The sequence below is a fragment of the Hemibagrus wyckioides genome, linkage group LG16 (assembly GCF_019097595.1).
Source record: "Hemibagrus wyckioides isolate EC202008001 linkage group LG16, SWU_Hwy_1.0, whole genome shotgun sequence".
NCBI lineage: Eukaryota > Metazoa > Chordata > Actinopteri > Siluriformes > Bagridae > Hemibagrus > Hemibagrus wyckioides.
The window spans coordinates 14,258,176-14,272,641 of NC_080725.1; the positions used below are offsets into that span (position 1 = coordinate 14,258,176).

A 14,466-nucleotide genomic window follows, 5' to 3' on the forward strand; every position below is an offset into this window, starting at 1 on the left:
GATCCTGGCTGTGAGGTTTTGTCACAGGAGAAAGCCCAGACTGTTGTTTGATGGAGCAGTGGCCATTCCCAGTGCGTATCTCCCTCCCAACTATGCAGAGGTGGAGGGAGCTGGAACTCTCCGTAGTTCTTACAATTATGACACGTATCTAACAACAGGATCACGTACAAGTGACTTCAAGTTCATCACGTCTTACAATGACAGCACTCTTACTGCTGGTGGAACTCTGAAGAAGGTCCAGGATGAGGTTTTAGGTGAAAGTCTGATTACACTTAACATGACCGAGGATGCACATGAGGTAAGAAGTGCTTCCTTAAGAAAATATTCTAACAAATATAGACCCCACACAAAATGCTTCTTCCCCAACTACCTATATCTGTTGATTAGTTTGATCTGCGTATATGAGTGCACTTCTGTTTGACTGTAAGACCTTCTGTATTTTTTCTTAGAACATTTACATAATTCATTATTTATCATATTATTTAACCATAATTGGAACAAATTGCATGTTAAATTTCAACATTTAAGTTGAACGTTTTTAATGTCATGGTTGCAATAAATGTTTATTCCACACGTATATGAAGTTAATCTGAAACTGAGTATATATTATGGTCTACCTGTACCTGGTGGAATGAGGCAAATTTAAAATCCTCTCATGACATGAGATATGATAAATAATATTTTATATACTCAGTGTAATATATCTAAGTTTTTTCTTAAATTGACACAATGTTTACTCACACATCTATTGAATTATAGGCAAATTTAAAGAAAAAAAATTGCTTTCAAATAATCCCACTGCTTGCTTATTTATTTATTTATACAAAAAAATGTTGTGCTTTGCACTTAACTATATGCTACTAGTGATTTCGAATTCCAGTTGTGCAACAGAACACACTCCATTGTAGTTTTCTAAATATACTCAGAGGGTCGCTATTGACCAACGGACCAAAATGATAAAAGCTCTCCACCCTTTTCATGATGTATTCCAGCTTTCTCTACCACTGAGGCTCATTCCTTTCTATGGTTGTATTTATTTTGGACATCTACTTATAGAATAGCTTAATAAGTGCGCGTCTTGCATTAGAATAAGTAGCCTATTGTTGACGTTGCAGAATGGAAAAGAGAAGCTGTTCATTATCGATACCATGGATTTTGGCTTGTATTTGTGTGTTGCTTTGTGCTGTCCGTGGAGATTTGAGATACACATTCCCGGAAGAAACAAAGCTACAATATGTGATCGGAAATATAGGAAAGGATCTCGGACTTGATGTGAAACGATTATCTGCTCGTAAAGCTCGAATTGAGACGGAAGGCAGCGCTAAACGGTATTGCGACATTAATCTGAGTAGTGGAAATCTGGTCGTGGCGGAAACAATAGATCGAGAGGAGCTCTGTGGGTCGAAAATTTCTTGTATTCTTAATTACGAGCTTGTGTTGGAAAATCCTCTTGATGTGCATCGCATTTCACTGCAGATTCAGGATGTAAACGACAACGCGCCAAGATTTCCTAAAGGTCGGATAATGTTTGATATCAGTGAATTAGCTGTTAAAGGAGACCGTTTTCCTTTAAACGAAGCTCAGGACTCTGATATCGGCCAAAACACGGTTCAAGGATATTCGCTGGAAAGAAATAATCATTTTGTTTTATCTGTTAAAGAAAACACGGAGGGAGGAAAATACGCTGAACTGGTTTTGGAAAAAGAGCTGGATCGTGAACTGACGAAGGAAATAGATTTAATATTTACTGCGACTGATGGAGGCACACCACAGAGGTCTGGTACTGCAGTTATCCACATCAATGTACTTGATGCTAATGACAATACCCCGGTTTTTAGTCAGTCTGTGTATAAGGTTACTCTGGCTGAAAACGCAGCGCTGGGTGCAGAAGTAGTTACAGTGAGCGCTACAGACGCCGATGAGGGCGTAAACGGGGAAGTCAGTTATGAATTTAGTCGAATATCTGACAAAGCAACAAAATTATTTTCTATTGACAAGATAACTGGTCAAATCTTGGTGACTGGAAACATCGATTATGAAGAGGAAACGTCTTATGAAATGAGAGTGCAGGCTAATGATGGCCCTGGTTTAGCATCCACTGCAAAAATTATTATAGACATCACTGATGTAAATGACAACTCTCCAAGAATTATTCTTAAATCACTGAATGATCCAATTCCTGAAAATAGTATTGTAGGCACTGAAGTGGCCATCATTAATATTCAGGATAATGATTCAGGAGATAATCGAAAAGTGAGATGTTCCATTCAAGAAAATGTTCCTTTTAAATTAAACCCATCAATTAAAAACTACTTTTCTTTTGTAACCACGAGCTTGTTAGACAGAGAAAAAGAATCAGATTATAACATAACAATCACTGCTACTGATGGAGGATCTCCACCTTTATCATCATCCATGACCATTCATTTTACAGTGTCAGATGTGAATGACAATCCTCCTGAATTTGAACAGCAATCCTACACTGCATATGTAATGGAAAATAACAAACCAGGAACCTCTATTAGCTCTGTTACTGCAAGAGACCCAGACTGGAGGCAGAACGGTACAGTAATGTATTCTCTGGTGCCCAGTGAGATAAACGGTCTTCCAACGTCCTCATATTTATCCATTAACTCAGATACAGGAGTGATCCAGGCTGTGAGGTCATTTGACTATGAAAAGTTGAGAAACTTTAAAGTCCAGGTTGTAGCCAGAGACAACGGTTCTCCTCCACTCAGCAGCAACGTGACTGTGAGTGTGTTCATATCAGATGAGAATGATAATTCTCCACAGATATTATACCCTGCTTCAGAGGGAAAGTCTTTAATGACTGAGATGGTCCCTAAAGCTGCTCTCTCTGGCTCTCTGGTCTCCAAAGTCATCGCTGTGGATGCTGACTCTGGACAGAACGCGTGGCTATCATATCAGATCGTCAAATCTACTGATCCTGGACTTTTCACTATCGGCCTCCATAGTGGAGAGATCAGGGCTCAGAGGGACATAACTGAATCTGACAACATGAAACAGAACCTTGTTATCTCAGTGAAAGATAACGGACAGCTGCCTCTCTCTGCTACCTGTTCTGTATATTTTCTTATTTCTGATAATCTTGCTGAAGTTCCAGAGCTAAAAGACATGACTTATGAGGAGAGCAATTCCAAACTGACTTTTTATCTGATCATTGCGCTTGTTTCCGTCTCCACCTTCTTTCTGACTTTCATTATTCTGATCCTGGCTGTGAGGTTTTGTCACAGGAGAAAGCCCAGACTGTTGTTTGATGGAGCAGTGGCCATTCCCAGCACATATCTCCCTCCCAACTATGCAGAGGTGGAGGGAGCTGGAACTCTTCGTAGTTCTTACAATTATGACACATATCTAACAACAGGATCACGTACCAGTGACTTCAAGTTCATCATGTCTTACAATGACAACACTCTTACTGCTGGTGGAACTCTGAAGAAGGTCCAGGATGAGGTTTTAGGTGAAAGTCTGATTACACTTAACATGACCGAGGATGCACATGAGGTAAGAAGTGCTTCCTTAAGAAAATATTCTAACAAATATAGACCCACACAAAATGCTTCTTCCCCAACTACCTATATCTGTTGATTAGTTTGATCTGCGTATATGAGTGCACTTCTGTTTGACTGTAAGACCTTCTGTATTTTTTCTTTGAACATTTACGTAATTCATTATTTATCATATAATTAACCATCATTGGAGCAAATTGCATGTTAAATTTCAACAATTAAGTTGAACTTTTTTAATGTCATGGTTGCAATAAATGTTTATTCCACAAGGATATGAAGTTAATCTGAAACTGAATATATATTATGGTCTACCTGTACCTGGTGGAATGAGGCAAATTTAAAATCCTCTCATGACATGAGATATGATAAATAATATTTTATATACTCAGTGTACTATATCTAAGTATTTTTCTTAAATTGACACAATGTTTATTCGCACATCTATTGTATTATAGGCAAATTTAAAGAAAAAAATTCGCTTTCAAATAATCCCACTGCTTGATTATTAATTAATTAATTAATTAATTTATTTATTTGTTTATTTAAAAAAAATGTTGTGCTTTGCACTTAACTATATGCTACTAGTGATTTCGAATTCCAGTTGTGCAACAGAACACACTCCATTGTAGTTTTCTAAATATACTCAGAGGGTCGCTATTGACCAGCGGACCAAAATGATAAAAGCTCTCCACCCTTTTCATGATGTATTCCAGCTTTCTCTACCACTGAGGCTCATTCCTTTCGATGGTTGTATTTATTTTGGACATCTACTTATAGAATAGCTTAACAAGTGCGCGTCTTGCATTAGAATAAGTAGCCTATTGTTGACGTTGCAGAATGGAAAAGAAAAGCTTTTCATTATCGATACCATGGATTTTGGCTTGTATTTGTGTGTTGCTTTGTGCTGTCCGTGGAGATTTGAGATACACATTCCCGGAAGAAACGAAGCTACAATATGTGATCGGAAATATAGGAAAGGATCTCGGACTTGATGTGAAACGATTATCTGCTCGTAAAGCTCGAATTGAGACGGAAGGCAGCGCTAAACGGTATTGCGACATTAATCTGAGTAGTGGAAATCTGGTCGTGGCGGAAACAATAGATCGAGAGAAGCTCTGTGGGTCGAAAATTTCTTGTATTCTTAATTACGAGCTTGTGTTGGAAAATCCTCTTGATGTGCATCGCATTTCACTGCAGATTCAGGATGTAAACGACAACGCGCCGAGATTTCCTAAAGGTCGGATAATGTTTGATATCCGTGAATCAGCTGATAAAGGAGAGCGTTTTCCTTTAAACGAAGCTCAGGACTCTGATATCGGCCAAAACACGGTTCAAGGATATTCGCTGGAAAGAAATAATCATTTTGTTTTATCGATTAAAGAAAACACGGAGGGAGGAAAATACGCTGAACTGGTTTTGGAAAAAGACCTGGATCGTGAACTGACGAAGGAAATAGATTTAATATTTACTGCGACTGATGGAGGCACACCACAGAGGTCTGGTACTGCAGTTATCCACATCAATGTACTTGATGCTAATGACAATACCCCGGTTTTTAGTCAGTCTGTGTATAAGGTTACTCTGGCTGAAAACGCAGCGCTGGGTGCAGAAGTAGTTACAGTGAGCGCTACAGACGCCGATGAGGGGGTAAACGGGGAAGTCAGTTATGAATTTAGTCGAATATCTGATACAGCTTCAACATTATTTTCCATTGACAAGATAACTGGTCAAATCTTGGTGACTGGAAACATCGATTATGAAGAGGAAACGTCTTATGAAATGAGAGTGCAGGCTAATGATGGCCCTGGTTTAGCATCGACTGCAAAAATTATTATAGACATCACTGATGTAAATGACAACTCTCCAAGAATTATTCTTAAATCACTGAATGATCCAATTCCTGAAAATAGTATTGTGGGCACTGAAGTGGCCATCATTAATATTCAGGATAATGATTCAGGAGATAATCGAAAAGTGAGATGTTCCATTCAAGAAAATGTTCCTTTTAAATTAAACCCATCAATTAAAAACTACTTTTCTTTTGTAACCACGAGCTTGTTAGACAGAGAGAAAGAATCAGATTATAACATAACAATCACTGCTACTGATGGAGGATCTCCACCTTTATCCTCATCCATGACCATTCATTTAACCGTATCAGATGTGAATGACAATCCTCCTGAATTTGAACAGCAATCCTACACTGCATATGTAATGGAAAATAACAAACCAGGAACCTCTATTAGTTCTGTTACTGCTAGAGACCCAGACTGGAGGCAGAACGGTACAGTAATGTATTCTCTGGTGCCCAGTGAGATAAATGGTCTTCCAACATCCTCATTTTTATCCATTAACTCAGATACAGGAATGATCCAGGCTTTGAGGTCATTTGACTATGAAAAGTTTAGAAACTTTAAAGTCCAGGTGATAGCCAGAGACAATGGTTCTCCTCCACTCAGCAGCAACGTGACTGTGAGTGTGTTTATATCAGATGAGAATGATAACTCTCCACAGATATTATACCCTGCTCCAGAGGGAAAGTCTTTAATGACTGAGATGGTCCCTAAAGCTGCTCTCTCTGGCTCTCTGGTCTCCAAAATCATTGCTGTGGATGCTGACTCTGGACAGAACGCGTGGCTATCATATCAGATTGTCAAATCTACTGATCCTGGACTTTTCACTATCGGTCTCCATAGTGGAGAGATCAGGGCTCAGAGGGACATTACTGAATCTGACAGCATGAAACAGAACCTTGTGATCTCAGTGAAAGATAACGGACAGCTGCCTCTCTCTGCTACTTGTTCTGTATATTTACTTATTTCTGATAATCTTGCTGAAGTTCCAGAACTTAAAGACATGACTTATGAGGAGAGCAATTCCAAATTGACTTTTTATCTGATCATTGCGCTAGTTTCCGTCTCCACCTTCTTTCTGACTTTTATTATTCTGATCCTGGCTGTGAGGTTTTGCCACAGGAGAAAGCCCAGACTGTTGTTTGATGGAGCAGTGGCCATTCCCAGTGCGTATCTCCCTCCCAACTATGCAGAGGTGGAGGGAGCTGGAACTCTCCGCAGTTCTTACAATTATGACACGTATCTAACAACAGGATCACGTACCAGTGACTTCAAGTTCATCACGTCTTACAATGACAGCACTCTTACTGCTGGTGGAACTCTGAAGAAGGGCCAAAATGAGACTTTAGGCACAAACCTGATTTCACTTAATAATACAGCAGATTGTGAAGAGGTAAGAAAAGTGTTTCTTTTTCCTGGACATTGATCATTTGGCTGGTTGTGTGCAATGATGATTTCGTGATGTGTAACTTTTTTTTTAATATTATTAGAGATAGTTGATTGCATTATATATCTGTTTTTAAAAAAAAAAGTATTCTTGAACCGTCAGGAAAATGTATTGTTGTTGTGCTGCTTTTAAAAGATATGTCACATATTTTCATTTGGTTTACTAATTCATGTATTTATATCTTTGATTAAAAATTCCTATTCATCAGGCTTGGCACAACTTATCAACCTTTGTGGTGACTTAACTATATGTTTCATGCTAATGAGAACTGTTATTATCACGATACCTGTGGCCAGTTAAATGCCTAGCCCATGGCTTGTATTTCGCTGGTTATCTTTGTTACACTAAAATATTTCTCGAATTAGAGTTAATTGTCATGTAAAGCAAGTGCACTTGTTTGTAAGTGGCTTCGGGCTGTTTTCAGAACCAGGGCGGTGGACAGCTATCTGTAGCGGAGTTAATGTCAGCCTTTTAAAACTTCAGAAAGAATGCAGTAGTATACTGTCGGCGATTTTTTCTGTTTATTTCAACACACTTCATTTGAAGCTGGAGTCTGTTATTGAGAGTCACTAAAACTGCAATAATCGCAAGATGCTCAGAGTGTCGCTCTTCGCCTGCAAGAGACATATTGAGGCCCTCACCGCACTTCTTTTACATATGTAATCAGAACTCTGCCTGGAAGCAAGGACCATAACCTTCTGCAATAGATGAATAGCGTTTTCTTAGAATCATTTTCAAGCATTCGGATCTGTATTTGAATAGGTTATATTTTGACTTTTCTTTTGTTTAAGTAAGTATATGTCGTAGGGAAAGCAATCTAACCCTAAAATGATGAAGTCTAGAGCTCTATCTTGTGTCATTTTAGGATTTATCTCAGCTCTTTTCTTCAATCAGAGCACCGTCTGTGGAGATCTGAGCTACACGGTGCAGGAGGAAATGAACAATCGGTATGTTATTGGAAACGTAGCAAAGGATCTCGGATTGGATGCGTTAAAATTATCAACACGAAAAGCCCGAGTTGAAACAGAGGATAGCAGCAAGCGGTATGTGGATATTAATTTTAATACTGGAGATTTGATCGTTTCAGAGAAAATAGACCGGGAAAAGCTTTGTGGTTCGAGATTAAACTGCATCCTGAATCATGAACTCGTCTTAGAAAATCCGCTAGAACTACATCGCATTTCAGTGAATATTCAGGATATTAATGACAATGCGCCAAAATTTCTCAATGAGCGTATTAGCTTTGAAATCGGCGAGTCCGCTATAAAAGGACAGCGCTTCCGTTTGGATGAAGCTCACGATTCTGATATCGGGCAAAACGGAGTTAATGGCTATTCGCTCCAGAAAAACGACCATTTTGTTTTGTCTGTGAAAGGAAACACCGAGAGGGGTAAATACGCAGAGCTTGTGTTGGAGAAGGAGCTGGATCGCGAACAACAGAAGAATATTGACCTGATTCTTACCGCAGTGGATGGCGGGATTCCTCAGAGATCAGGGACTGCTGTTATACACATCACTGTGTTAGATGCTAATGACAATGTTCCGGTGTTCAGTCAGCCTGTATATAAAGTCGTTTTAGCTGAAAACGCACCAATCGGAACAGAAGTCGTTACTGTGAGCGCAGAAGATGCAGATGAAGGAGCGAACAGTGCAGTCACATATGAATTTAGTCGGATTGCTGATAATGCAGCACAGTTATTTACTGTTGATAAAATTACTGGACAAATCACGGTAGCTGGTGATATCGACTATGAAGAGGAAAAGTATTATGAAATTAGAGTCCAAGCCAAAGATGGCTCTGGTTTAGCATCGATTGCAAGTGTCATTATAGATATTACTGATGTCAATGATAATTCGCCTAAAATTTCCATTAAATCTCTGAATAATCCTCTACCTGAGAATGTTATTGTAGGCACTGAAGTAGCCATTATTAATGTTCAGGATAAAGATTCAGGAGATAATCGACAAATCAGTTGCTCAGTTCAAGGAAATATTCCTTTTAAATTAAATAAATCTATTAAGAATTATTTCACTTTGTTAACAACTAGCACCTTAGACAGAGAGAAAGAATCAGATTACAACATAACAATCACTGCAACTGATGGAGGATCTCCACCTTTATCATCATCCATGACCATTCATTTTACCGTATCTGATGTGAATGACAATCCTCCTGTATTTGATCAGCAATCCTACACTGCATATGTAATGGAAAATAACAAACCAGGAACCCCTATTAGTTCTGTTACTGCTAGAGACCCAGACTGGAGGCAGAACGGTACAGTATTGTATTCTCTGGTGCCCAGTGAGATAAATGGTCTTCCAACATCCTCAATTGTATCCGTTAACTCAGATACAGGAGTGATTCAGGCTATGAGGTCATTTGACTATGAAAAGTTGAGAAACTTTAAAGTCCAGGTTGTAGCCAGAGACAACGGTTCTCCTCCACTCAGCAGCAATGTGACTGTGAGTGTGTTCATATCAGATGAGAATGATAACTCTCCACAGATATTATACCCTGCTCCAGAGGGAAAGTCTTTAATGACTGAGATGGTCCCTAAGAGTGCTCTCTCTGGCTCTCTGGTCTCCAAAGTCATCGCTGTGGATGCTGACTCTGGACAGAATGCGTGGCTATCGTATCAGATTGTCAAATCTAATGATCCAGGACTTTTCACTATCGGTCTCCATAGTGGAGAGATCAGGGCTCAGAGGGACATTACTGAATCTGACAGCATGAAACAGAACCTTGTGATCTCAGTGAAAGATAACGGACAGCCACCTCTTTCTGCTACCTGTTCCATATATTTACTTATTTCTGATAATCTTGCTGAAGTTCCAGAGCTTAAAGACATGACTTATGAGGAGAGCAATTCCAAACTGACTTTTTATCTGATCATCGCGCTAGTTTCCGTCTCCACCTTCTTTCTGACTTTCATTATTCTGATCCTGGCTGTGAGGTTTTGCCACAGGAGAAAGCCCAGACTGTTGTTTGATGGAGCAGTGGCCATTCCCAGCACGTATCTCCCTCCCAACTATGCAGAGGTGGAGGGAGCTGGAACTCTCAGTTCTTACAATTATGACACGTATCTAACAACAGGATCACGTACCAGTGACTTCAAGTTCATCACGTCTTATGATGACAGCACTCTTACTGCTGGTGGAACTCTGAAGAAGGGCCAAAATGAGACTTTAGCTGCAAACTTGATTACGCTTAATAATATAGGAGAGGCAGATGAGGTAAGAATTTATGACTTTCCTTTGGGTGGTGATTTTGTGATATAATTCCATAGGATGTTCCTTTAAAGTGCATTAACTCAGTACATTTTTGTCTAGTAACATGGGATGACATCACAAAATATTTAGAATGTCATAAATCTCCCTGCGTTGTTTAAGTATTGTTTGCTGTAGCACTGCCTTATGGAGGATTACATGATATAACTAGTTGTATTTCAACTTACTCACGTATTATGAGTTTCATGAATCATAAACTTTCTGTGGAATAAATTGTGGTCAAATCACATTTTCTGGTGTGAAGACATTAATTTCCTGATTTGTTATTATTGTCTATTCTTTGATTCTTATACATTTCTTTCCATTTCTCATTTTCTTGCTTGTTTGATTGCTTGTATTGAATCAGAAATAATTTCAAACAAGCTGATAGTTTAATCGTCGCTTCTTGCCTTTCCATGCACAACCCTGTTTATTTCCTGCTTGTACAAATGAAGGGATACACAGTGTGGACTACAGTGTGATTTAAATTAGTATCATAGCTGCTGTTTGTGTGTTCATTCCTCTACCTGCTGTAGGTATAGACTAGCCAAACAGATCATATTTTATCCTTTACTGTACCATGAGTGTGTCTCGATATTTTGTCCAAACTTGTATGCAGAGCATGGTCCCAAACTATTAGTCCTCTTTCCTACACTGTTTAATGATGCTCTGAGCTGAATGGTTGATGCTGCTGCTAGGTGTCACATTTTAATTATACTTGAGATGTTAAATATGCACTTGTCATTTTTCTTTTTCTTCATCTGTCAGAAAATTGCAAGCAAACTTGTAATATATCATTCAAGCTCTAATCATTGCAACCAAAATTTAGGATTCTCTTCATATTTGTGCACAGTTTTGTGAAATAGTAATGAAACTAATAATGTCAAATGCATCATTTAAGCACTAATATTTAGGTCTGTATTGATTTTTCAGAAATTTGTTGCGTTTGTCATCCTGAATTCTTAATATTGTATACATACGAAAAGAAGTGGGTTTAAGTGCCATATAGCAATGTTTATTCGTGATTTTAATGATTAGCAGGTGAATTCATTGTCTGTTTGTAACAAACCACTTCTGTCTCTTAAAGTCTTGAGTCTTACACAAAAAGATCCATCAGTATTATGGCTAACTGGAGGCTCTCCATGGTGCTGAAATTTGAGGCGTCCTTCTCTCTATTTGCTGTGGTTCATCATTTAAAGAATTCACACGATAATACAGCTGAGAAAATCATAACTTTTAGATATGGACAAAATTTTTTTTTTATCGGACATTCTAGTTGCATAATTTATTTTAAAAATATGCTTTAAACACTTATTAAATAATGTGCATTGGCTTCTTTTGAATAATTCCGTAACTCCTGACATACTTCAGCAATTAGAGAAAATGACACAGAGTAGTGAACTTTGTTATACGTACCACTTTATTTTACATACCGCTGCTTAATTAATGATATATTATGTTATTTGATAAAAGTTAAACAGATATAACCACGTGATCTTTGCTCCGTATCCAGACGTTTTCAGTTTTAGCACCGTCCACGTGGACAGCACAAGTGCTCTACTGCAGACATAGGAAAATGTTTAAAATAAGGCATGTTCACTGAATGCTTTTCGCGCTTCAGTCAGGTTAATAAGACGCTATTCACATTCATTGCTGCAGTTTTTGCTGATTAATTTGTACCTGCAATAAAAGCAAAATGCTCAGAGCGTCGCTGTTGACCATCACTTACACACATTACTAAACCTTTCCGCCCAGTCCTTAAATACTGAGTTGCTGAGATCAACGACAGCAAAAACTAGCGATATACAGAATGGAGTCTACCTTATCTCTTAGGTGGATGGATTTGTAAAAATTTCTACACATTACATTAATATAAAATATTACGCAGAGCTATTCGAGTGAGGAATTTCAATTCTTCAGATATGGGATGCAGGATGCTTTCGGTCCCGTTGTCTTCTCTACTCGTGGCGCTTCTTTCCTTCATTTGTCCTACCGCCCATGGAGACATGAGCTACACAGTTCCAGAGGAATCTAAGGCGCAGTATGTGATTGGAAATATTGCAAAGGATCTCGGATTGGATGCGTTAAAATTATCAACACGAAAAGCCCGAGTTGAAACGGAGGATAGCAGCAAGCGGTATGTGGATATTAATTTTAATACTGGAGATTTGATCGTTTCAGAGACAATAGACCGGGAAAAGCTTTGTGGTTCGAGATTAAATTGCATCCTGAATCATGAACTCGTCCTAGAAAATCCGCTAGAACTACACCGCGTTTCTGTGAATATTCAGGATATTAACGACAATGCGCCGAAATTTCTCAATGAGGGCATACATCTAGAAATTCGCGAGTCCGCTGATAAAGGGCAGCGCTTCCGTTTAGATGAAGCTCACGATTCTGATATCGGACAAAACGGAGTTAATGGCTATTCACTCCAGAAGAACGACTATTTCGTTTTGTCTGTACAAGAAAATAAATACGGAAGGAAATACGCAGAGCTTGTGTTGGAGAAAGAGCTGGATCGCGAACAAAAGAAGGATATTGACTTGATTCTTACAGCAGTGGATGGCGGGATTCCTCAGAGATCAGGGACTGCTGTTATACACATCACTGTCTTAGATGCTAATGATAATGTTCCGGTGTTCAGTCAGTCTGTGTATAAAGTTGTTTTAGCTGAAAACGCACCAATAGGAACAGAAGTCGTTACTGTGAGCGCAGAAGATGCAGATGAAGGAGCGAACGGTGCAGTCACATATGAATTCAGTCATATCCAAGATAACGCAGCACAACTGTTTAGGATTGATAAACTCACAGGACAAATTAGGATAAATGGAGATATCGACTATGAGGAGGAAAAGTATTATGAAATTGGAGTCCAAGCTAAAGATGGATCTGGCTTAGCATCGACTGCTAGCGTTATTATAGATATCACTGATGTCAATGATAATGCTCCTAAAATCATTCTTAAATCTTTGAAAAATCCTCTACCTGAGAATGTTATTGTAGGCACTGAAGTCGCGATTATTAATGTTCAGGATAAAGATTCAGGGGATAATCGACAGATCCGTTGTTCAATTCAGGGAAATGTTCCTTTTAAATTGAATCCATCCATTAAAAATTATTTTTCACTGGTAACGACAGGCATGCTAGATCGAGAGCTGGAAGAAGATTATAACATTACAATCACTGCTACTGATGGAGGATCTCCACCATTATCCTCATCCATGACCATTCATTTATCTGTAGCAGACATCAACGACAATCCTCCTGTATTTGATCAGCAATCCTACACTGCATATGTAATGGAAAATAACAAACCAGGAACCTCTATTAGTTCTGTTACTGCTAGAGACCCAGACTGGAGGCAGAACGGTACAGTATTGTATTCTCTGGTGCCCAGTGAGATAAACGGTCTTCCATCATCCTCATTTTTATCCGTTAACTCAGATACAGGAGTGATCCAGGCTGTGAGGTCATTTGACTATGAAAAGTTCAGAAACTTTAAATTTCAGGTTGTAGCCAGAGACAATGGTTCTCCTCCACTCAGCAGCAACGTGACTGTGAGTGTGTTCATATCAGATGAGAATGATAATTCTCCACAGATATTATACCCTGCTCCAGAGGGAAAGTCTTTAATGACTGAGATGGTCCCTAAAACTGCTCTCTCTGGCTCTCTGGTCTCCAAAGTCATTGCTGTGGATGCTGACTCTGGACAGAATGCGTGGCTGTCGTATCAGATTGTCAAATCTACTGATCCAGGACTTTTCACTATCGGTCTCCATAGTGGAGAGATCAGGGCTCAGAGGGACATTACTGAATCTGACAGCATGAAACAGAACCTTGTGATTTCAGTGAAAGATAATGGACAGCCACCTCTTTCTGCTACCTGTTCCATATATTTACTTATTTCTGATAATCTTGCTGAAGTTCCAGAACTTAAAGACATGACTTATGAGGAGAGCAATTCCAAACTGACTTTTTATCTGATCATCGCGCTAGTTTCCGTCTCCACCTTCTTTCTGACTTTCATTATTTTGATCATGGCTGTGAGGTTTTGTCACAGGAGAAAGCCCAGACTGTTGTTTGATGGAGCAGTGGCCATTCCCAGTGCATATCTCCCTCCCAACTATGCAGAGGTGGAGGGAGCTGGAACTCTCCGCAGTTCTTACAATTATGACACGTATCTAACAACAGGATCACATACCAGTGACTTCAAGTTCATCACGTCTTACAATGACAACACTCTTACTACTGGTGGAACTCTGAAGAAGAGCCAAGATGAGGTTTTAGGTGTGAGTCTCATTACACTCAACACAGAGGATGCACTTGAGGTAAGCTATGAAAATGTTGTACATAGTATTCAATG

The 14,466-nt window shown here is 39.0% G+C and overlaps 2 protein-coding genes across 6 annotated transcripts in view; both read left to right on the forward strand.

Annotated features, from left to right (window-relative positions):
• The window catches only part of LOC131366964 (protocadherin alpha-C2-like), a 239,726-nt gene that overhangs the window by 28,657 nt on the left and 196,603 nt on the right, over positions 1-14,466 (forward strand). The window contains exon 1 of one of the 5 annotated variants that reach the window (XM_058412042.1): positions 998-3,525. The exons of 1 other annotated variant lie outside the window; for it this stretch is intronic. In XM_058412042.1, coding sequence (XP_058268025.1) covers positions 1,117-3,525 — 2,409 coding nt within the window. In that variant the 5' untranslated portion in view covers positions 998-1,116. Of the gene's footprint in view, positions 1-997; positions 3,526-4,238; positions 6,777-11,894; positions 14,432-14,466 lie in introns of those variants that run through there. 3 more of the 5 variants (XM_058412069.1, XM_058412048.1, XM_058412046.1) reach the window with 3 other exon arrangements.
• Positions 7,111-10,255, forward strand: LOC131366971 (protocadherin beta-16-like). Its single transcript, XM_058412082.1, has one exon. It carries the CDS (start codon positions 7,659-7,661, stop codon positions 10,110-10,112), a length of 2,454 nt encoding a protein of 817 aa, XP_058268065.1. The 5' UTR covers positions 7,111-7,658; the 3' UTR covers positions 10,113-10,255.